This window comes from Boleophthalmus pectinirostris, unplaced genomic scaffold (assembly GCF_026225935.1).
Source record: "Boleophthalmus pectinirostris isolate CB_2022bp ecotype Guang Dong unplaced genomic scaffold, ASM2622593v1 HiC_scaffold_23, whole genome shotgun sequence".
Lineage (NCBI taxonomy): Eukaryota > Metazoa > Chordata > Actinopteri > Gobiiformes > Gobiidae > Boleophthalmus > Boleophthalmus pectinirostris.
The window spans coordinates 2,689,337-2,714,750 of NW_026571207.1; the positions used below are offsets into that span (position 1 = coordinate 2,689,337).

The 25,414-nt window shown below is 42.6% G+C and overlaps 1 protein-coding gene across 1 annotated transcript; it reads right to left on the bottom strand.

Moving 5' to 3' along the window:
• Positions 1 to 23,670, bottom strand: mmp17b (matrix metallopeptidase 17b). Its single transcript, XM_055158906.1, has 10 exons — positions 23,526 to 23,670; positions 20,064 to 20,196; positions 18,761 to 18,917; positions 14,888 to 14,996; positions 13,073 to 13,250; positions 9,477 to 9,653; positions 7,605 to 7,781; positions 4,222 to 4,368; positions 3,167 to 3,412; positions 1 to 1,581 (listed from the first exon to the last, which is right to left on the bottom strand). The coding sequence occupies exons 1-10, from the start codon at positions 23,646 to 23,648 to the stop codon at positions 1,139 to 1,141; spliced, it is 1,890 nt and encodes a 629-aa protein (XP_055014881.1). The 5' UTR covers positions 23,649 to 23,670; the 3' UTR covers positions 1 to 1,138.
• Between the last annotated feature and the right edge of the window lie 1,744 nt (positions 23,671 to 25,414).

Here is a 25,414-nt window from a genome sequence, read left to right on the forward strand (position 1 = left end):
AAATTATGTCTTATTTGACACTTGTCTCTTGCTCTTTTTGCTACTTATTTAGAATTTATTATTACCATTTATATTTTTTCTCTTAAGATATTGTGATTTGTGAGCTGCTTTGTCCAAATAATTTGATCAATAAAGTTTGTCTAAGTCTTTCGGTAACAGTATTTGTCAATATCGTTGGTCTGTGGAACATAATTCTTCCCTAAACACGAACGCCTCTCGTTTTCTTCTCCTTCCACGAGGAACTGTCGACATCCAGTCTAACAAATATGTCAAAGTAAGAGTTGTACATTGACTTTAGCATTGATTTACTGTGTAAATATACATGCAAATGTAACCAGAATTATGAATACCCTTTTTTCTATTCATTCTCAGTGGTTTATTTGATTATTATTTGAACAATACACAAATTTGAAAGTAAGTTTAAGACTTTTATTTCAAAATATACTCAAAATACCAGAGGGAGATTCCATTTGTCTTGTACATTCTGCTCTGGACATTTACATGAATGTAGGCCTACACGTGTTATTCTACAGCCTATAGATTCATGCTGCTTACAGGTCAGTGGTTCTCATTTCTTTCTTAATTCATACCATGAACCATATGCTCAAATGTTTACATTTACTGGAGTAAAACACTTCACCAGAAAGTTTCCTTTGACCATTTCTAACACAGTGATGCTTCTACATAGTTATGCTTATTTGTGCGTCCAGTGATTCATATGCCTGGACATTACTTGACTAAACTCTTGGTCTTGGATCCTCCAAAGCCTGTCAGATGTCCTCTTACTTCTCCCCCTGCTTGTTTCCATGAAAATGTTGTTCCTTTGACCATAACGCTCCACAGTACGGCATTAAACATATCTCCATGGATTCATACGACAGTCCATCCCCGGAAATTTCCAGCCTGAATCGTCTCCAGAGTGGTTCATTTCAACACAAGTGTGCGTGTTTATTTGCACAGAGGTCATGTTTATTTTATTCATCTAGAGCCTAAAAAAAAGCCAAGAGAAGAACTGTTGATCCAAGTAACGTCTTTACTGCAGTAGTGGTACAAATGATGCAGGACATGTCCACTTCCTGTTCATATTTGAATGCAATTACAGAAAAAAATATGGAGAGCTTTTCTCTTGAGGTCCACTTCAGAGTCCAAGGACGAACATCGACAAAAAAGTCAAAACAACAACTGCTCCATCAGTGTTACTGCCCTTGACTCCGCCCTGACAAGTGCAGTGGGTCCAAACGTGCGCTCCGGTGTCCTGCCTCCCTCCTAGCTCCTCGTCTCCTCTGTCCTTCCACCCTCTCATCTCCTCATCTCCTCTGTCCTTCCCCCGTCCTATCTCCTCGTCTCCTCTGTCCTTCCTCTCTCCGAGCTCCTTGTGTCCTCTCTCCTGACCCCCGTTCTCTCTCAGCTCCTGCCTGCCCCCTGCTGGAGAGGTCAGGTGGGGCAGAGATGGAGAGAGCAGCCCAGTGTCGGGGCAGTCCAGCCAGTCGACGGCGATGGAGCGAGGGTATCCGTCCTCCGGAGCAGAGCCGGGGAATGGGAACTTCCAGTAGGAGTCGCCACTGAACATATACACAGCACCTGAGGATCAGCAAAAAAAGAAACCAGTATTAATTTAAAGTGGGACTAAACACGTAAACTCCGCCCACAACCACATTTCAAATAAAGCCGACAAACTACAAAACATGGAGACTGTGTATTACCTTTAAATCAGTGTAGAAAAGGTTCCAGTGATAGTCATCTGGACACCGTTTCTGAATCAAAAACTGGTGTGAGACACTGAGATTTACACTGCACTGAGGAACTCCTAGTGTGTCAGACTAGTACCATCACAATGAAAACGGCTTCTTCACTTGATTTCAAAAACATACAGGCTACAAAGCTGTGAGCGCACCTCGCATCAGCCGTTTCCCGTCTACTGTAAAATCACTCGCTTTGAGACTCAGACTTTGAGTGTTCAGAGTTCTGCACTTCTAGTTTAGATGCAAGAAAAAAAAAAAAAAACTGCATCACTTCAGATACAGGAGTGAATGCACAGAAGGTTGGGGATAAAGTAGAGAGCGCAGAGCGGGGGTCCTCCACCTCCGCTCGTCCCGACAGTGAGTCCTGGTTCAGTCCTGGTTCAGTCCTGGTTCAGTCTGTGGCGTGTGCGGTGCAATAGTCCGGCATCTCGGTCAGTGTTTCTTCTGTTCAGTAAATAAAGCCTGTGAAGTGATGACAGTCGAGTCGCGTCTGTGAATTTGTACTGAAGAATGTAACTGTTTCATTTCATTTCGTGATTGTAATTCTTGAAGTCGTAACTTTTCAATTCGTATTCTGATGGATGCTTCAGTTAGAATGATTTTAATTTGTGTGTGATTTAACTTTGGGTTTAACTTTGATAGAATCACGGTGCAGTAATGCGCGGGTGCGGGTCTCCAAAAATGGATCCGTGCAGGACTCTGCATCAGGTGGGTCGTAAGAGGTTTTTTTGGGTCGCCATGTCACGATCTGCATGTCGGTCTGTGATATACATTTGTGACACTGATCTCCTCCTGCTCCCGGACTGGAACGAGCTACAAAAACACAGACAGGCCCAACTATCTCACTAGAAATGTTCAAATGTTAAGACATGTTTTGTATCATTTCTAATCTTTTTGTAATTATTTTATTGACTGTTTTGTTCTAATATTGCTGGTTCAATTGACTGTTGAAAAGAAAAAGAAACGGGCTGCATTTAATGTCCAAATATTTGACTTACGGATCCGTTTATTTCTGCTTCAATGACTTAAGTAATACCAATTGTTCAGAGCGACACGATCACTCAGTCAACAATAAAATATCCTCATTAATGTTCAATAATGCTCAAATCCAACTTTATTTTGTGACTGACTTGGGTCGCGAAAGGTTTGTGATTTCTAAAATATGGGTCCTCAGAAAAAAAGTTTGGGAAAAACTGGTCTGACTCCCTCTGAAATCTCTTCTACACTGAAGCGCTCCTGATCCAAAGAGGGACTGCACCGTCTTCTCATCTTGAATTCAGTTATGTATTTTATCGACTGTTCACATGTAGTATTTAGAATGCGTGTCTGTCATCATTGCTTTTACATCATACAACCTGACGCCTGTAGCTCTGCGTCTCTGTAACATTTGATCCTTAGCCCTGTGCTGCTGAGTCCACACTGACCGGCCGCGTCCGTGGTGATCCCGCTGACCCCCTCCTTCAGCAGCCGTGTCCACACATCAGCCTCTGGTCCTGGAGTCGCTGCTCCGGTGTCCCCCCAGATGGGCCCCTCCTCCACGTCCCACATCAGCCCCAGCCTCTCCCCCCCGCTCTCCTCCTCCTCCACCCTTGAGCCCATCCGCAGAGAGGAGAGGGGCGCGGGGTAGTCCTCCTGAAGCCAGAGGTCCCGGAAGAGCCACACCTGTGAACCTACAGCACACAACAAGTCTTAAAGGACCGGGTTTTTGTTTTTTGTATTAGAAAGCATTTCTAATTACATGCACGGAAAAAAAAATATCCATAAATTCAAGTTCACTTGTGTTTTTTAGTGCAATTTTGCATACAAAATGTTCACTGCAAACTCGGGATGATTTCTTAGGCAGCTAAATGTTTCTTTTTTGGTTCTTCCTGTGGATCAATCCTGCCCATCGCCTTCACCTTTCACTATTTTTCAATTCTGTTTGGAAGAGAAACAGTTTGAACAGAGGTTTTCAGTCACACACATCTGATTCCCTTTTGCAGTTATGGAGTTCACAAATAACAGGACATCCAACAACCACACAATTAACGATGTCCGAATCTCAAAACTAAAATATGACAATATCAGAACCAGAAACAAAAGTGATATGGTTCAAAAGACTAGAAAAGATCAACTTTGACAATAGACACATCCCACTGGGAAATCAAACATGGTGGTTTGATGCTCACTTTTTTGGAAAATCCTTCCCAGTATGAATTGCACAATGACCGAAAGTCCGAAATTCGTGCTGCATATATTACGATGCTCTGAATGCTTAAGGAAGGAGAGAAATGTATTACTACTTTATAACACATATGCTGTGTCACTCTGACTTAAACCACTACTTTGTACTTCTACTTGAGTAATACTAGTTTGATGTCACTCTTACTTGAGCACAGTGAGTGTCTCCTCTACACCTCTGCTCTCCTCTGATCTGAGCACTGCTGCTACACCAGAGCAGTCAGTCTATTGTCATGAACGGTGTGGTGTGCAGTGTTACCGCTGATGAAGATGATGGCGTGGTCCGAGGGCCTCTCCAGCACTGCCCTGAGCCTGAGGTCCAGAGGGAGGGACCTCCACAGCCTCCTCACAGCTGCCCCCCGAGAGGACACCAGGCCGGAGGTGCTCACCCGCCACATGCTCAGACCTGCACACAACACAGCCTCTTACATACAGGCTTGGCATATTACAATCTTACGAGGCCCACAGTTACCGTATTTTTTGGACTATAAGTCGCTCCGGAGTATAAGTCGTACCAGCCAAAAAATGTGTAATAATGAAGAAAAAAACATATATAAGTTGCACTTTTGGGGGGAAATTAGTTTATAAAATCAGAGACTAGGAACAGATATTTCATGCTGAAAGTCAAATTCTAGTAAAAACTAGAAAAGCACTCAGAGAGCGCAGACCTCCGCCAAGGACTACCCCCATTTTTTATATAAATTGCGATAAAATCATTCTTCTGGATCAGATCCGGATCAGCCTTTGGAATATGAAAGAGGATCCCATTGTCCATCCCTGAGTCAAATTTCATGGGGTTTGGTCGATAATTAACCGAGATTAACCAAAATTTTTGGCCCCATTTACCACAATGTTAACAAAAATTTCAAAGTGATCTAGAATCCAGGATTTCTTCCGGATCACCCCCAAAATGAAATCAGTTCTTCCTTTTCACATTTCCAACAAATCCTGAAAATTTCATCAAAATCGGTCCATAACTTTTTGAGTTATGTTACAGACAGACATACAAACAAACAAACAAACAAACAAACAAACAAACAAACAGACAAACGCCGGCAAAAACATAACCTCCTTGGCAGAGGTAACAATAGAAGAGAGAACAACAAACTGTTAACATCACATATGAACAGTTCTTCAGATAAACTATAACATAAACAACAGAACAAGTTTACCAAACTCTCCATCTCACTCCAAATCACTAAATCCATTCAATTCTTCATCCTCGGTGTCACTTCTGAGCAACTCCTCGACCTCCAGAGGTAAACAGAGCGGCGCTTCCTCTTCTGTGTCGCTGTCGTCAGACTCAGCATCAGTTCCAGTGAGAATTATTCCGGCCTTTCTGAATCCCGACAGGATGGTTTCGGTGTCACTGAAGTCCAGGCTTTGTCCATCCATCCAGTGAGTTCAGGAAAGTTTCATGGTGCCTCCTCCCGGTCGCCGTGAAGCTGTGTTCTCCATCCCCGCTTTCCACCAGTCCCTCAAAAGTTTCTCACTCACTCCAAACTTTCTTTCTGCTGCTCGATTACTGTTTTTGATTGAATATTTCGCTACTTGCAGCAGGACAGAGGCTCTTTCTCCAAGAGACATGCGCAGTAGAGTGAAGTGACAGTGGTACAGGAAGAACAGGAGCAGCAGATACTGACACACAAGACTAGAACCTCTCACGGCTTCAGTGTCAAAATTTTAAGTCGCAGGAAACACCCAAGCCATGAAAAACGTGCTACTTATAGTTCGAAAAATACCGTACAACAAATATGTGTATGGAAGATAATTTTTTTCATGAGATTCTGAATTTCTCACTTTGAGTCTTTAAACATGTTTAAATTGTTTTTATTCTGAATTTCAATTGCTGAAATTTTTAAGTAAACATTTTCATGATATAAAATTTATCATTCAAATATTCAGCATAAATATTTACAGACTGAAAAGAATTCAATCATGATTTTTCAGTCTAGATACAACGAAATCTAGGCCATTTAAACAAAGGCCTTTAACTATACACAAAGGCCACTGAGGAGCGCAACGGAAATATTACTGAAAAAACTTTAATTTCCTTCAGGATCTATAAAGTATTTCTCTTTCTCTTCCCCTAACCCGCAAGATTTGACCTCAAAGACATTTTGTTCCTGTACATTCATAATAGTTTCTCACATTTTAGTTAGTTAGTCTAGTCTTTATTTTATTTGAAGGGATAATGTACAGAGACATTAAGGTCATAAAAACACCACCAGATTAGAGCTAAACAGCTGGTGTCCATCTGCTGTCCCTGATTTACACAAATAGATTAAACAGCACAGTTACACTTTTAAGGATTTGATTAGAATCTAAAATATATAAAAGTTGAGATTGATCAGTTTTCTTCTTTGCTACCTGATCTCAAACGTTTTGCTTCATATATTTGATGTCTTCTGTACGATCGAAACTGTAGAAAGTAGAAAACAAAGAATAAAAATGGGGAAAAAAGTAAAAGTGTAGGTGTGTCCAAACCTTTGATTGGTCTTTTACATCTTTTACACACCGGATTAGTAGCCTGATTCATCAGTCGGTTTCACTTCGTAGAAACGTTTGACCTCACAGTGCTAGAATTCATTTGCTCGACGGTAGGCGGGTACTTTTTTTATTTAACCAATCGCCGCTATTTGGTCGTGACGTATGTAATGCGACACTAACAAGTCTAACTGGTATATTAAGCTTTTCCCAAATCCCGTAGGAAGAAGGACAATAACGTCTTTCCTCTTGATGAAATTCACCAAACATTCTCTTTGTTCCGGCTTTAAATCCTCGATCTCGGGAATCGTTGCCAACACAGAATATATCGGTGATTGGCTGGTGCCCGAACTCACACTTTCGGGGGTTTTTGCGAACCGTCTAATGTATTCTGATTCCTGAACTAGTCGCTGGAGAGAAATGAAATTGAGCAGAGGCACTATGTAGCCTGGCTACCGGATTATAAGGCGCAATATCAATAATGTTGAATTCTCTCATCTATTTTCATACATAAGGCACCTTAAATGAAACAAACGGACGACACTTGAGACTGATCCCTTAGCTCAGGCGTCTACGATCCATCAGCAGATTGTGGCGTAATTCGCCCGGCGTTACCTCCCTGTCTTGGTGAATGTGGATTATGAATGTGAATGTGAGTGGATCATTTAAGTTTGTTTTTTTATTTCCTACGAGACGACTCAAATATACATTGAGTAATAATGTGTTTAATGCAGCTTTGCTCACATTTGTTTACGTTTTACAGAAACTAAACTTGAAACCACATGGCTCATTTGCATAAACTATAAGCCCTGAAAAAACAGCTCGCTCCTTGTGCGCTGATGCGGTTCAGCTTCTGTCGCACTAAAGGACACGACACTCCGAGAGGCTCCTAACAATCCATCAAGCGGTGCGGCTTCGTAGATTACCAAAATCCTACTAAAACATTTTGACAGATTTTTAAGTGCCGAGTGCTACATAAAATCAGTTCGTGGTCAGTGAACACAACCAAAATTATTACATAAGGTGTAACAGATTTTAAGTGCGCCTTAGAGTCCAAAAAATACGGTAATAATCATTTTATATTGCTTGCCTGGGGTGCCAGTACCAATGCTGTTCAAATATAAAGGCGTAAATGATTTGGTTTTTCTTAGGGACCTTTGAAGAAGAACGTCTCCCCTCGGATCTTGGCCACAGCGTCAAAGGTGGTGTTGCAGCGGTCGACGGCAGCCCTGTGGTGGAGGTGTGGGTGGGGGTGTGGGTGGGGCCTGTGTCTGAGCTGCAAATCTGAGTCCAGGCGAGGGGCGTCCGTGGTTTTCAGCTGCTCTCTCTTCCCTGCAACACAAAAGGCCATTCAAATGACATGGACTCAATTTAGACTTAAAGAGGGGCTATGATTAGGTTTTTTTGCCCTTGGCGGAGTTCCAACATGCACCGGGAACAGGTCTGACTTACTGCCGGCAATGATACATACAGCTCCTGCTCCGGTCATACAGGGACCGGACAGCCCTTAGCAAAGGGCCCCGGACCCCATACTCCCAGAGCACCCCCCAACAGGACACCACGAGGGACACGGTCGAATGCCTTCTCCAGATCCACAAAACACATGTGGACTGGTTGGGCAAACTCCCATGAACCCTCGAGCACCGATGGAGAGTGTAGAGCTGGTCCATATATATATATATATATACATACATACACACATATACATAAAGTAAGGATTATTTGTTTTTCGTTTATGGTCTTACAAACTAATAATGTTAACGAAGGCGTAAAAGTTTATCGTTTATGATTGTGCAAATAAAACTAAAAAAATAAATTAATTAATTAAATTAAATAAATAAATTCTCATTGTAAAGTAAGGACATTTTGTTTTCGTTTATAGTCGTACAAACTAATAATAACGTTAATGAAGGCGATAAAGAATGTAAGGATTATGGTCGTGTATTTTTTGGTTTTGTTTTTTTATACTCCCACATCACTAACCCTTTTGATTTGTGAGAGGGATGCGGGAGTGGGCTGAGGCAGAGCAGCCTCACACTCACTTTGTCTTCTTCCTCACTTCTCCGACACTCTTCCCTTCTCCTCCTCAGCCGACAGACGTAAAGTGTGATGAGAGAATTCAATCATCAAAACGATCGTGGAAAAACTTTGGATCGTGTTTGTGCCCGTGGCGTAACGACAAACCGAGATGACAGAAAAGCCGGCAGCAGCTGAAGTGTGTGTTTTCTTCCAGGCGGCGTAAATACGTTTGTCATTTCGACGCTGAAATAACGCTAAAACGACGTTAAAATAAAGGTGATTTAACGTGTTTTCCATGTAAATCTCAATTCGGAATTAATTATTTTCATGTAAGATCCAAGGAGGATATTTTAATTTCAAACTATTTAATACAGAACGATTGATTTGGAATTAAAAAAACAGAATGTAAACGTGGGCACGCTTTACGTCTGTCGGCTGAGGAGGAGAAGGGAAGAGCGTCGGAGAAGAGAGGAAGAAGACAAACTGAAAACTGAGTGTGAGGCTGCTCTGCCTCAGCCCACTCCCACATCCCGCTCACAAATCCAAAGAGACGTGGAGGAAAGTCCGAAGCCAGGACTGGTGGATCGCATCAGAAGGACGACCCAACGAGCATGAACTGAAGAATTATTTTTAAGAAGAAAAATGTTCACATGATCCAGGAATAAATGAATTCGGCTTTAAAATCAGAACAAACCACCCACTTACTTCGGAATGAAACTTAATTCCTAATAATTTTCATTAGGAATTAAGTGTTTACATGGTCTTTTTATTCAGAATTAAATTATTTTTATTCGGAATTAAACCTCTCGTGGCAAATCTGACCATAAAGAACTGACTTAGTTGGAAGATGTGATGATTTGTACAGTTAAACAAGTCTCTCTCTCATAAATTTACAGTCTTAAAATATCTAGAATTAGCTGCTCTAGTCCCATTTTGTGCCAAGTTGCCACCTTCAGTTTTCCCCTTAATTCCCAGTTCGATAAACCCTTGGTGGTGGTTGGTCCCTACCGTAGAGCTGCGTGATGCTCTCCAGGTCTCGGGGCCCCAGGCTGTAGTGCAGGGGGTCCCCGGCCGGCCCCTGGTAGTAGGGCCTCATGAGCGAGTGTCGAGAGGAGGAGTGCGAGAGTCCCAGGGCGTGTCCCAGCTCGTGCAACAGAACGGTGAACAGGTCCGTGCCCTCCGCCGCTGCAGAGACGACAGTGCGCTACAAGCAGTGTTGGGGAGTAACGGATTACATGTACCGGAGTAATCAGAGTACAAATGATGAGTAACTGTATTCAGTTACAGTTACTGTTTCAGTGAGTGGTGATTGGATTACAGTTACTTTGTTGAAATAAGTGGATTACACGGCGGGATTTTCCTGTTTTGACATTTTGGGCAAAATCTCCCCCTCTTTTTTTTTTCTGTAATTCCACTCATTGCTGGACACTAAACCAGGACTAAACCAGGACTAAACCAGGACTAAACCAGGACTAAACCAGTAAACCAGGACTAAACCAGGTAAACCAGGACTAAACCAGGTCTAAACCAGGTAAACCAGGTAAACCAGGTCTAAACCAGGACTAAACCAGGTCTAAACCAGGACTAAACTAAACCAGGACTAAACCAGGTAAACCAGGTCTAAACCAGGTCTAAACCAGGACTAAACCAGGTCTAAACCAGGTCTAAACCAGGTCTAAACCAGGTCTAAACCAGGACTAAACCAGGTCTAAACCAGGAAACCAGGACTAAACCAGGTCTAAACCAGGACTAAACCAGGTCTAAACCAGGTCTAAACCAGGACCAGGTCTAAACCAGGTCTAAACCAGGACTAAACCAGTAAACCAGGACTAAACCAGGTCTAAACCAGGAAACCAGGACTCTAAACCAGGTAAACCAGGTCTAAACCAGGTCTAAACCAGGTAAACCAGGAGGACTCTAAACCAGGTCTAAACCAGGTCTAAACCAGGACTCTAAACTAAAACCAGGTCTAAACCAGGTCTAAACCAGGTCTAAACCAGGTCTAAAACCAGGTCTAAACCAGGTCTAAACCAGGTCTAAACCAGGTCTAAACCAGGTCTAAACCAGGTCTAAACCAGGTCTAAACTAAACCAGGTCTAAACCAGGTCTAAACTAAAACCAGGTCTAAACCAGGTCTAAACCAGGTCTAAACCAGGTCTAAACCAGGTCTAAACCAGGTCTAAACCAGGACTCTAAACCACTAAACAGGTCTAAACCAGGTCTAAACAGGTCTAAACCAGGTCTAAACCAGGTCTAAACCAGGTCTAAACAGGAAAACCAGGTCTAAACTAAACCAGGTCTAAACCAGGTCTAAACCAGGTCTAAACCAGGTCTTTAAACTAAACCAGGTCTTAAAACAGGACTAAAACAGGTCTAAACTCTAAACCAGGTCTAAAACAGGATTAAAACTAAACAGGTCTAAACCAGGTCTAAAGGATTTAACAGGACTAAACTCTAAACAGGTCTAAACCAGGTCTAAAACAGGATCTAAACCAGGTCTAAACCAGGTCTAAAACTCTCAGGATTTAACAGGTTTAAACTCACTTTAAGGACTAATTTAATGGATTCCGTTAAAACAGGACAAACTAAACAGGATTTTGGGGTGTGTAATCTGTAATCTGTAGGGGATTACATTTTTCACCTTCCCAACACATACATACATGAGACCTTGGAAGTGCCGCGATGTCGGGCAAACGTAACCCCGGGGGAATGCTTTTCTGTGCCAAAATATCTGTGGAAATGTCTCGCGTATTCACCACCAGCTTCATAAATCTGCCCCATCACTAAATCTTCAACCAACACGGTCCACAAAGAACATATTCTGACCATGAACAATTTATCCACAACTATCAAGGTAAGAAAGACGAAAATTTAAAGGCGAATTACGACGACGCATTAGTGAACTACTGAGCAAAACTAACATTATGATCATGAATAAAATATAAGTAATAAGTAATTCATTAGTAAGTAACTCGTTAACTCACACGGATTCTAGAATTAAAATAAAAATCGAGTCGTTTGTGCAGTTCGAATGCTACAGATATTCACAGATTACATGTCAAACACTTAAAGGTTGCATAGAGGATTTTCCAAGGAACGAGAATCCAGCGACTGTTTGTCCTTTTTCAAATGTTGCGCATGTGTGAAACCACCCCCCTCCCCTACAGCTCCTACGTAGAAACACCTCCTCCCTCCTCCTCCTTACGCCAGAAACAGGTTTGTTTACAGCCGGTGCTGCACATGACTTGTAAACAACTAACTACAGTGTTGGTTAAGCAAGACGGAGAAGTGAGGAGCGGGGGGAGGGGGTGTGCGGACATTTCATGCGCGGAGAAGAAGTGAGGAGCAGGGAGCGAGGAGAGGAGCAGTAAGGGGTGCACGGAGATTCAGTGCGAATGAAGCTACTACTACAACACGCAGCAGCAAGCGGACTCTTTCTTTGCCTTGAAAATTACGTTTTCAGACATAGGATATCGCATTCGTGTCCTGAAAAACGTTTGTCTAACTCTTGGAAATAAAGTACGTTTTCATAATAAGCAGAAGTTTCCTGTCCAGGAGTAATTTGTGGACCAGTGCGTCAGTCTTTAGACCCTGCGTCTGCTTCAGTCGCACCATCGCTGGAATGAATCTACAAGAATCACCTTAGTTTGGCTTCGCTGCTTTTCCCCTTGTCTTCTTCTTTCAGCGACCTCAAAAACGGACTTTCTTTTGTGGCGAACTGCTCCTGGATTCTTGTCGCCATTGCAACAAACTTTGTGTGAACTGCGAGGAAGATATAGGTCAAAAAAGCCGCTAAGAACTGTTGCGTTGGTGGAGTAAACAGCGTCTGTGCGTCTTGCGTCTGTGGACTGTGTGACAGTCGTACGTAAACCACGTACCGGCAGCGCAGGCAAGTCAGTTACACTAGAAACGTAGGGAGTTTGATTGACAGCCTGTCAGCTCACAGATAACGAGGCAGTGTCGTTATCTATTGGCAAATGTTTAGCCCCACCACGTCCAGAGTTGATGAATTTTTATTATCTTTTTTTTTGGTCATCATAATTACAAGGCGACTGCATCTCTATAATCTATCATTGACAATTTGAAACAAAAAAAATCCTCCATACAACCTTTAAACTGCACAAATCTCTCTGTCCATGCCAATGTCTACATCATGAAATCGATGTTTAATTTTAATTGTAGAATCAGTCTAAGTTACTTCTGTTTTATTCATGACCATAATGTTAGTTTGGTCATTAGTTCCTTTAAGCTTTCATCTTTCTTACCTTGATAGTTGTGGATAAATTCTACATGAAAGAATGTTTATCCTTTGTGGACCTTGCTGGACATCGTATAACGGCGACTAAAAACTGTAAATTATAGTCATGCTGGCTAAAGGAATTTGAGTGCCATATTTTCCCAGTTTTGCTGAGCAAGATTTTTAAGGAATTAATGTTTTTACATAATAAGTATCATCATTATTATTACTATTACTAATCTGCCCCAAACTGCCGCCTGGTCTCAAATAAATGCCTGGTCTGTTAAGTGATTGAAACAAATAAACAGCCCGGCTTTTATTTGGTATTTTAGGGTATTGTAACACCAGAGAGCTGTGCTGGGCTCACCTGTCCGTCTGAAAGTCCACTCCTCCTGTGCGTCCAGGTGCACGCCTCCTGCCCGCAGAGGGTCTGACGGGAAAAACGCGTGGCCCACAGCCCCGCCCACGCCATCGAACGGGTAGTCGTCTCCATGGTAACCGTGGTGGAAGTCCACCTGAAGGTCTGTGTCTCCGGGACTGCCCACCTGACAGGACAGGAGGGAAGATTACAAAAGTGAAAAGTGGGAATATGATCTGCGTATAAACTATAATGAAGAAGAATGGACTGAAATCTGCAAAAAATATTTCCTAAATGTAAATCTATATCAATACATGAACAAAATTATAAATTATTTCATAGATTTTATTATACCCCAGTGCGTCTTCAGAAAATGTTCCCTGACAGCTCTGATCTTTGTTATAAATGTCAAAAATATAAAGGCACTTCAGTACATTTATTCTGGGAATGTGAATATATTCAACAGTTTTGGAGAGATGTACACGCTGTTACCCAACAGATTACGGGAAAAACTTTTGTCATGTCACCATCATTGTATCTGTTAAATCTTTGTCCTGACAGACTTTTTGATAATGTTACCCAGTCTATGTTAATGATTATGACGTCTTTGGCAAGAAAATGTGTTCTTCTGAAGTGGGCAACCTCACATTTACCTCCACTGGACTTCTGGTTCACTCAGTTATCATCAACCATTCCCCTGGAAAAATTGACTTATGAACGAAATGGCAAACAAGATATGTTCTGGAAAATATGGACACCTGTACACATATATTTAAATATGTAATTTTATTATTATTATTATTATTATTATTTAATTTTATTTATTTATATATTTTTGAATGTATTTGTTATGGGTGAGTGTTTGAGTGTGTGCGTTTATGTGTATGTATGTAAATGTATGTCATTTGTATATATTAATGTAATTATGGTACTTTATTTTTATTATTATTTTCTGGTCAATATTATTATCATTTTATTTTTATTTTATTATTATTATTATTATTATTTTTTTTATTTTTTTTTTTTTATGGGTGGGTGTGGGGAGGGTGTATTGGGGTTTGGGAATGGGGAGGAGGGGGTTTAAATGTGGCATTTGTACACTTGTATATTTTGTGGCATTTTTGTGTGGCTGTAAAACCATAATATAGAAAAAAAATCTAAAATTATATAAAATATATATGAAAAAAAAGAAAAAAAGAAAAGTGATCTTCTTTAAGACTTCTTTAAGTGACAAACTGTATATAGGGTTACTCTAAAAAAAAAAAAAAAGAAGAAAAAAAACCCTCCATGTTGTTTTTGATTGTTTAACGTAATGTAGATTTAATTTCAGAGTAGAATATGGGATAGTTAAGACGGCAGGTTAATGAAAATACATAACAATGCCTTTTTCCAACAGCTACTATTAGATAATGTTAAACTATTAAGCTCTATTCACACAGGATAAGTACAACCTGGGAACATCTGGTCATTTGCATATTACTGCCCAGAGTTGAACCCTGAGGGCCTTCAAAGTATTCAGTGAAGGAATTTTTGTACTACTAAAATATTTTTTCAATATTTTTTATTCAGTGAGTAATAAACATGACACTAGTAATAATTTCTAGGTCACTTTTAAAAACTTGGACTAGTATTTCTTGGGAAACAAAGGGTTAATATAATGGAATGGAAATGGACCAATCACAGTTTTTCTTCCAGTGGTATCTGGGTAAATCAGTGACTCCCCCTGCAAGCGGTGAACTAAACAAACACCTGCAGGGCCTTGGGTGGCTGGAACGAAGACCTGCGTGAAACCAAAGCCAGTGTCTGCGGGTGCAACATGCCCACCTCATGGAAGTCCAGGGGAGTCGGCTGAGCCCACACTCGCAGGGCGTAGTAGACCAGGGAGCGGACAGTGTCTCTGGGCAGAGTGGAGGAGGGCGGGTACGACTGCAGCCTGACAGGACAGCACAACATTCAATTTAACCACAGTTACTTAAATTAAATACTCTTATTTTACTGACTTCATTTTCTTTACAGGTCACTTTACTTCAAAACCATTTCCTCTTGCCCCTAAATGAAGCAAGCAGAACTGCCCCAGGACGGAGGTAAGTGCAGCCGTCACCCGATCGCGCTTTGCAGACACCCTGCTCCTCATGCTCGGGGTTCTCTCTCTTATTTCTTTCTCTCTTAAGTCCGCAGGTACCCGACCTGGTGCAGGACTCTGACCCCGACCTGGTGCAGGACTCTGACCCGAGCTGGTGCAGGACTCTGACCCCGACCTGGTGCAGGACTCTGACCCCGACCTGGTGCAGGACTCTGACCCCTGACCCCGACCTGGTGCAGGACTCTGACCCCTGACCCCAACCTGGTGCAGGACTCTGACCCGACCTGGTGCAGGACTCTGACCCCTGACCCCGACCTGGTGCAGGACTCTGACCCCAGACCTGGTGCAGGACTCTGACCCCGACCTGGTGCAGGACTCTGACCCCTGGTGACCCCGACCTGGTGCAGGACTCTGACCCCTGACCCCGACCTGGTGCAGGACTCTGACCCCTGACCCCGACCTGGTGCAGGACTCTGACCCGACCTGGTGCAGGACTCTGACCCCTGACCCCGACCTGGTGCAGGACTCTGACCCCAGACCTGGTGCAGGACTCTGACCCCGACCTGGTGCAGGACTCTGACCCGACCTGGTGCAGGACTCTGACCCCGACCTGGTGCAGGACTCTGACCCGACCTGGTGCAGGACTCTGACCCGACCTGGTGCAGGACTCTGACCCCGACCTGGTGCAGGATTTTGACCCCTGACCCCGACCTGGTGCAGGACTCTGACCCCGACCTGGTGCAGGACTCTGACCCCGACCTGGTGCAGGACTCTGACCCGAGCTGCCACAGTGAGAGCTGGAGAGATGCAGCGGCACTTGTTCCAAAGCCGAATGTTACTCCTCCCCCCAACACACACTGTATCTGCACGACAACCAAGGTACATGTGCATCTGTGCGACAAGCGCATCATCAGAGAGAGTTTTTAGTGCCACTGGAAATATTGTAACTCCAGGGGCAGACCCATGGCAACCGGACAGGTAAACCAGGCAATTGCCTCGGGCCTCCAGCTCTGTGGGGGCCCCCTGATAATGTGATTATGTGTTCAAATAACAGCAATGACCACTTTGTGATCGCGGCGGCGCCACCTTAAAGCGCCTCCTTAAAACCTATGACCGAAAAGTGCCGAAAAGTGCCGAGATCCTCCTCCTCAGCCCCCAGTACTTGGACAGCGGGCAGTGGCCCGCGGGCGACCAAGTCAAGTAAATGTTTGAGCAGCCATCAGTTCAAAATGAAGCGAAATTATACTCTCGGGGAGCCAGAAGAGAAAGAGGAAGATAAGAAAAAACAAGACACCGGTAAGTAAACTTGGCACGAACTGGCTACAAATTCTGACATCTGCCCAATACGTCGATCGCCAAGGTAGTGTGGGTACAGATCGCAGTGTCGTAGTCTCGGACTCAATCGCGTTTGGACTCGGTCTTGTCTCATATTCGAGGTCTGACCCTCATTGAGTGTGATAATATTACGGTCGCAGCGGGAGTGTGCGGGGCGTCTCACTGCAGCCTGCAGATACTGTGCAACATCACAAACACACGCTCCCTGTCCGTGCCAGGTTAAACTTTTTAAAACATCTTACCTGCCCATCTGCCTCACCCTCCTCACCCTTTCACACTTTTGCTCCTCCCCGCGTAAAGCGCACACAGGCTCTGTCCTCAGTGCGCTGATTAGAAGAGCAAGACGAAACGCGAGGCAAAAACTAATCCAAAGGTATGTTGCAGTGTTGGCACAGAGGATGGCTACAACACAGAGTAGACCTACTGCGACCTGCACAAATCTGTATTTGTCAGGATGTGCGTTTGGTTTGATAAATGTGCAGAGGCTGGTAAAAACCACTGCAAAGCCAGTAAAGAGAATGTAACTCCAGTTTAGGAACTCGAAAAAACAGGTTTAAAAATTACATGCATCCTTCTCTTTCTTCTCACTTTTCTGTAAAGTACCAGTAGAAGTTCTCTTAAAAAGGGGTCCTCAAACTGTGGGTGAGGGTCCTAAAAAGCGGCGCAGAGTGTTTCAGTGCAGAACAGTTTGCTTGGCTTTGTAGTCGGTCGATCATTTGGACTTGGTCATTTTATGCAGGGTTCTAGTTCATGTGTGAGTTTCAGCGAGGGTGGCATAGCTTTCATCGTAGTGTCTCGTACGTACTAGAGGCCACAAAGGAATGCAAAACAAGCAATTTTTTTAGAAACACTAGAATAGAGCTAGAGGTTCAGTCACAATCATTAATTTGATTGCCTTTTGAAGTTATGTGTACATGTGTCTACACTGTAAACATTTGGTATTGTCTTAATGTTATTTGGTAAGTGCCCAGAGGGTCTTCGCCGGTCAGGGCCCCAGGTTCCCCTTTGCCTAGGGCCCCAAATGAAATGGGCCTGTCCAGGGGATGGGGGTGGGGGAGGGGGTGAGGTATCACTGCATACCGCGGTGTTTAGCTGCACTGCAGGAGAAAGTCCCTATCCACAACAGCCCTAGCACCAGCCTATGTAATGGACTAGCTACAAGGGATGGGCATTCGGTGAAATTTTCTTAATTGATCGTCGGAAGAATTAACGATTGATTATCGATTAATCATTAAAGTTTTTTATATTAAAATGATCATCATTATTATCACTATCTCCACTACTAATCTGCATAAATAAATTCAACTTTACAACATATAAACCGTAACGACTCTAGAGCCACATCAGCCCGTTTGACATTATAATGTGTTTAATTCAGTTTTGTTCAAATCTCACAGAAACTAAACTTAAAACCGCATCACCAATTTGCATAAACTAAGTGAAGATAAAACTACAGCTCTTGTGTTGCTGATGTGGTTCAACTTCTGTCAGATTAAAAGACATGACTCAGGTGAATACAGGTTAGTGTGACCAGATTTGTGTTTGTCAAAACCAGGACAGCGTACGGGGGGAGGGAGGTGGGGACTCGACATCGACATTGAGCGACTCTCACCTGGTAAAACTTTTTCCCACTGGACACAGAAACATATGTGCTGCTTTGTTCACTGTGCACATGGACTCACACTTGTCCCAACGCAACGGAAAGTGTGGAATTTCTTGTCCAAATCATCATTAAATCCACATTTGTGCTTCGGTTCGTTACAGACTGACCCACTGTTTGTGTCTCGCTCCTTCTGATGCAGAGACACATGTACACACCTGTTTGGTCACGATACACACAGCAACATACATTCAGTTTGTCGATTAAAATTAACGTAATCGATGAAATTCTTAATGATCAATTATCGATTCATCGATTAATCATGCCCATCCCTACTAGCTACATTACATGGTCTCCTAGAGACATTTCACATTTGAAGTGCAGATATCTGTCTATCTATGCTAATATCGACATCATGAAATTGATTTTTTATTTTAATTGTAGAAAACTATTAACCAGAAGTTCTGCACACCTAAAATGGGGCACCTCTGGCCGTTGTGGAAAAAGGTCTATACGGGTTTTCAAATGACATTACATTACATGTAGTTTGTTACAAACATGCATGAATCCACTGAAATACAACTGTGACTGAGCAAATAATGAAGGAACACAGATAGAACATGTTTAAAAGCTCACAAGTCAACTTCACAGAATGTGTCCCCTTTAAACTCCCTCTGACCTCCAGTTGATGTTCCTCCTGCTCCACGTGGACGCCGCTCTCCTCCTCCTCCTCTTCCTCCTCAGGTTCTGCTCGTGGTTTGGTGGACCTCCAGAGGTCTGCTCCTGGTCGGGTAAGGAGCAGCGTGGAGTCTTCATCAGTGCCAGTGTCTCCTCGTCTACATCATTGCACACACAGAAAAACGAGAATACGTCTTTGTACCACTTATGTCTAATTAAAGCAAAGATAATGTTGTCTTTTTTAATGTTTGACCCACAAAGGAACCGTTTGGGGAAAGGACATTTTGTTGTTTGTGGAGCAGATTAACTTCAAAATTTGCTGGAATCACAAAAATATGTCCCTATTTACCAGGGACAGTCCCAGTTTTGTCTTTGTGTCCCCTGTCCCAGCAGATTTATCCAAAACCACTGATTTGTCCCAGTTTTATACAAGACATGTCCCAGGTAGGGTTTAATCCCGGGACCTAGGATTCCCGGGAAATCTGATCAAAACTATTTCTCGATTCCGGGAAAGGTTATGACGGGAAACCGGGAAAATAGCCGAATAAATCAACTCAATTGTCGCATCTATTTGTTATTTTACAGTAACGCTGATGGAGGCGATGGTGCCGCCGTAACTATGGAAATAATTGCAAATGCAAATTAGCCATTTGGTTTTAAGTTTCATTCCTGTAACACATAAACAAATGTGCGCTCCTGTACCACCATCACTTGGCGCTCTACTTATGGCTCTACTGCGCATGTCTCCTGCAGAAAGAGCCGCTGTCCTGTCTGGGATGTCAGTTGCACCATTAATTCTGTCTTTATTTTATTTTATTTTATTTCATAGCATTTTACTTTATTTTATTTTATTACATTTTATAGCATTTTATTTTAGCATTTTATTTTTTATTTTGTTTTATTTTATAGCATTTTATTTTATTGCATTTTATTTTATAGCATTTTATTGCATTTTATTTAAGCATTTTATTTTTATTTTATAGCATTTTATAGCATTTTATTTTAACTTATAGCATTTTATTTTATAGCATTTTATAGCATTTTATTTTATAGCATTTTGGTTTTTAATTTGGTCTCGGCTTAATTTCTGAATATTTTGCCTAGTTTATTCAGTAAATTTCAGCTCTCTATTTGCTTAAACTAACTCTAATATTACTTATTTTATCTTGGGTTTTGATGTGTTTTATTTTTCTCTCTGATTTGAGAACAATACAGTTACTTGGGTCATGTTGAATGTCTGAACGTCAGTGGTTTTGTCTGGCTGAACAGAGAGTTTAATGACTGAATCCCTGTGTTCCTCTCACCCAGGACTCCGGTGTCGTTGAGCCCAGCGAACCTCTGCATGGAGCGGACAGCGCTGGTCACCGCCGTCCAGGCCTGGAGTTGCCCGGTGGAGGTGTCAGGCGGAGGCAGGTACCCATACTTCAGCAGCCAGTCCTGAGAAGTGCGTAGAGGTTAGTTAAGTTTCACATCAGGACATAACTCAAACTAAACCTGGAATGCCGTAGAAGAATTACTGAGTTATTTGAAGCATTTGTATCTCTTAGACTATGTTCAGACTGCAGGGCTTAACACTCAATTCCGATTTTTTTTGGGAAATCCGATGTTTTTGCGAGGTCGTTCACATTTCCAATTAAATGCGACTTGTCTGTGACTTCAGTGTGAACGGTAAACGGCCCGAAAGTGTCCCGCATGTGCACTGGAGACACGACGATGTCAACCTCATGCGTCAACCGCAGCGAGCGTGCTCTGTGTTTACAGAAGTTGTCCAAACATGGTCGCGAGCATTGAGCACCTGGCGATTTTACAGTTCCGGTTTCCGCCTGCTTCAGCGCAGAATAGTGACGTTTGTCGCTTGTTAATGACGTGTAGGTCGGATGGATGCGCTTTGGCCGTTCAGACTGAAGTCGCATGTCAAAAGATCGGATATGTATCGCATTCAGGACCACATATCCAAGTGTCCTGGGTCGCATTTGAAAAATTCGGATCATTAAAAGATCAGATACAGGAACATAGGGGCCAAAAAATCGGATTTGGGTCACTTCAGGCTGCAGTGTGAACGCAGCCTTGGATACAGGTGTTTTATGGGTAGTAGTGCAGTGGTAGTTTTGTTTTTTATTTGCAAAAGCTGTGTATAAGTTCAGTTTTGATCCGCAGTAAAGGAATATTCAAATCTGTCAACTGGAGAAAAGTTTTAGACGGCACATCACATCAGGTTTGTGAAGTTGTAGTGTTTTGTTTTGTATCATGCTTTTGTGTATTTATGGGAAATTCTTGTGTGGGAGCGTGGACGACGTAGACTCGATGACTGAATCTTGTACAGGTTCATACAGCTAACAGGAAGGAGGCTTTAAATTTCTTCTTTCTTTTTTTTTTTTATTTGTAAAGGACCAGCACATATTAATGAACATTAAAAATGTAAACATGTAAAGATTTTAGCCAACGTGGCTCATTTCCATCTTCAGTCCCTCAGCAGGTTAATGTAAAATCATCTACAGGACAAAGAAAAGTACAGCAACAATCACACAAAAGTACACAACACCAGCACACAGGAAGCGCACATGAGAAAGCTGGAGTCGTAACCAAACGCGGAACAAAAAGAATGTTTCCAAAGAGGCAAAGACCAAAATTTTACAAGATTACACAAATATTTTGATTGCAAATGTATTTAATTTTATGTATTAAGTGTTATTATTATTTTTAATTTGGTGTTTTGATTTATACTTTTTGTTTTCTTTGAACTACACTACCATTCAAAAGTTTGGGATCACTTAAAAAATTCCTTATTTTTGAAAGAAAAGCGCAGTTTTTTTCAATGAACATCACTTTAAACTAATCAGAAATACACTGTATATTTTGCTAATGTGGTAAATGACTATTCTAGCTGTTTTTTGGTGCAATATCTACACAGGTGTACAGAGGCCCATTTCCAAAATCACTCCAGTGTTTTAATGGTACAATGTGTTTGCTCATTGCGTCAGAAGGCTAATGGATGATTAGAAAACCCTTGTGCATCATGTTAGGACAGCTGAAAACAGTTTGGCTGGTTAAAAAAAGCTATAAAACTGACCTTTCTTTGAGCAGGTTGAGTATCTGGAGCATCACTGTGACGGAGCAGGCTCGTCCCTAAGAACGTCGTCCCTGGGGAGAGCACGTGAAGACGCGCGCATCCGTTTCCGTATTCATTGCGCACCGCTCGCCGTACCATTTCGTACCAAAATCACTGTTTTACAATAAAATTTTCCCAACACCTCCTGCGTGTCTTGCCGCGACTAAGGGTGCACACTTAGAAGAGCTTGCTCAATTCATCTAAAACACGCTAAACCAGACATTTACTTACCCTCGCGCCGCCGCCTTCGCCCTCCTACCGTGGTGTGTTCTGGCAAACCCGGACACATCCGCGCTTGAAGCTTAAAGGTTGTATAGAGGATTTTTTAAGGGAAGAGAAATACAGCGACCGTCCTTTTTCAAATGTTGTGCATGTGTGACACCACCTTCCTCCTCCACAGCTCCCTCAGTAGAAACATCTCCTCCTCCCGCCTTTTTACTCCGAGAAATCGCATCCAGTGCGCGTTCAGAATTACTGTTGAAGTGACCTGTCTAGAAGTAATTTAGCAACCGATGCATAAGTTTTTAGACCCTTCGTCTGCTTCAGTCGCGCCATCGCTGGAAGAAATCTCCAAGAATCACCTCAGTTTGGCTTTGCTCCTTTTCCTCTTCTCTTCTTTTTTCAGCGACCTCAAAAACGGACCTCTAAGAACCGCTGCATAAACCACGTAATCCCCGCGCGCCAGCGAGTCAGTTACACTAGGGAGTTTGATTGACAGCCTAACAGCCAATAGAAAATGAGGTAGACTCGTTTTCTATTGGCTGATGTTCATCTGGCCTCACTACGTCCACAGTTGATAGATTTTCATTCTTTTTTTTTTTTTTTTTTGGTCATCATAATTACAAGGCTGCTGCGTCTGTGTAACGGTATTTTAAACTTTCACTGACAAAAACAAACAAAAAAAAATCCTCCATACAACTTTTAAATCCTGTTGTTGAGCGGGTTCAGGGGATCAGGTGAGCAACGATTCATTTGCATGGCCAATTAAATGTATTGTCTGTCTCTCAGACATCATATACAAAACCTCTTCATTCAAGCTTTTACACGTATATAACAATCGAGCTAAGGAACGTAGGCCGTTTAATCGTAGAAACGGCGCAATCACGATTATTGGGGGGAATTCTGTAATGTGGGAGGGGCAAATGGGAATATAAAGGTGCACTCTCCAGCTCCACAGAGAGAGAGAGAGAGAGAGAGAGAGAGAGAGAGAGAGAGAGAGAGAGAGAGAGAGAGAGAGAGGGAGAGAGAGGGGAGAGGAGAGAGAGAAGCCTGAGAGAGAGAGACCCCCACCACAATCACATTTGTGGGGTCGATTAAAACTTTCAAAATGGCCAGAAAAAGAACTTTCATGTGAAACTCCACAGTCTATTCTTGTTCTTAGAAATGAAGGCTATTCCATGCCAGAAATTACCAAGAAACTGAAGATTTCCTACAACAGTGTGTACAACTCCCTTCTGAGAAAAGCACAGAGGCTCTAACCAGAGACTCATGGTGGTAAATAAAAGTGTGACTTTTCATGGAAAACACAAAATTGTCTGGATGACCCCAAACTTTTGAACGGTAGTGTATCTGACTCTAAATTGATTCCAGACGTAACCAGGACTCAGGTGATGAGCGTCTGACGTGACTGTAAAGAGCGTTTGTGTATTAGTATTACCACTAGCTGGGTGCTGTGGTCCTCGGTGGGCGGGGCTTGTGGCGAGGCCGCCGGTGTTGCCGTGGTGACAGGTGCGGCAGAGGCGAGCCACGCTTCACCCAGGCACAGGAGCAGAACCCACATCCTCACACGGGGCCCATGTGGTTCGTCCTGGAGTCTTCGGTGTAGCCTGTGACAATACGGACTTAGACATTAGACGAAGTGGAGCGACTGGAGCTCAGTGTGTGACGTGTCCTTGGGCAAGACACCGCGCCTTTGCCTTCACAATATCCAATCCAATAAAAAGGTACAAAATATAAATAAAAGACACTGAGGTAGGGGTGGGCGATATATCGATATCGATATACCTTTTCCACCATTTACAGACAAAACCATCAGCAGCACATCCTCATATTCCACCGAGTCGTGTCCTTTAGCCCGAAAGAAGCTAAACGAGCTGAGCTGCGTGAGAAGTGCTGTTTATGCAAATGAGCCATGCGCTTAAGTTTCGTTTCTGTAAAATGTAAACACACGTGCGCAAAACTGCATTAAACACATTATTATCTCAAACGGGCTGATGTGGCTCTAGAGTCGTTATGCTTTTTATATTGTAAAGTTTAGTCATGTAAAGTTTATTTAAGCAGAATATTTTAATTAATAATCTGCTGCAGTGTCACTTGTACAACAGTGTTTGGAAACGTTGGGTTTGATCTGCAGTGGATTGTGGGATTAAACCTCAGAGCTCCTTACTGCTGGATAAAAACATGGATCTGTTAAAATAAGGAACATCCTGAGCTTCTTCTGCTAAACGAGCTCATGGTTCTGGTTCTGGTCTGGAGAACAGAGTTAATGCAAAGATGAGCTTGTGTTGAGTTGTTTTATTTATGAATGAAAAGAAGGAAATATGTTTTATTTCTTTTATTTTACAGTTAAATTATTATTTATGTAATTCGAGTTTTTTGTAATCTTAAATGTTCCTATATGAACTGCCGACCTCTTACACTTCAATTAAAAAAAAAACAACCTTGTGGAATTTGGCAGATTTGTTTTTGCAGTTTTCAGTTTTAGGGGGTTATTTTTTCTTGAACTTATATCGAGATATAGCAAAATATATCGAGATATATTTTTTGATCCATATCGCCCAGACCTACACTGAGGACCACACAACTCACGCGGTGTTAAAAAACTAAAGAGAATAAAAGTGGGTTTTGAGACGAGATTTAAAACTCTCCACTGTGGGGCTGTTGGGACGTGAGGGGGCAGAGGGTTCCAGAGTTCGGATCCGGTCACAGAAAAGGCCCCGTCCCTGCTGGTTTTAAGTCTCGTCATGGGCACCACGAGCTCGGACACAGGGGAGAAAATCTGGATGAGATCCGCGATGTAACGTGGGGCCAGTCCATTCAAAGCTTTAAAAAACAAACGATAAAAGCTTAAAATCAATTGTAAAACGAACTGGAAGCCTGTGTAATGAATGTGAATGTTTTGTGGAGAGTATTTATCACATTAAAAAAAGAAAGAAAATCAAATCTCTACGTCGCTGGGACCTGCTTCCTCTAACTGGACAAAAATCAGGTTACAAAGGTAAGAACTGAACAGCCAGAGGTTTAAAAATATATATAAAAGAGAATAAAACACAAGTCACTGGTTTAGTCTAGAACTAAACCAGGACTACACCAGGACTGAGTGTCAGGACAGGCCCAGAGGTTCATCCGTGTAGACTGTCGGGTGATTGGGACTGAGACCGGGACTGATCCCAGGGCTAAAACAGGACTACACCAGGTCTAAACCGGTTTCAGCCCTGTTCTCAGTCCCACTCTGGTCTCAGTCCTGGTCTGGTCCTAGTCTCAGTCCTGGTTTCAGTTCCAGTCTGGTCCTACTCTCAGTCCCGGTCTCAGGGCCTGTCCCAACAC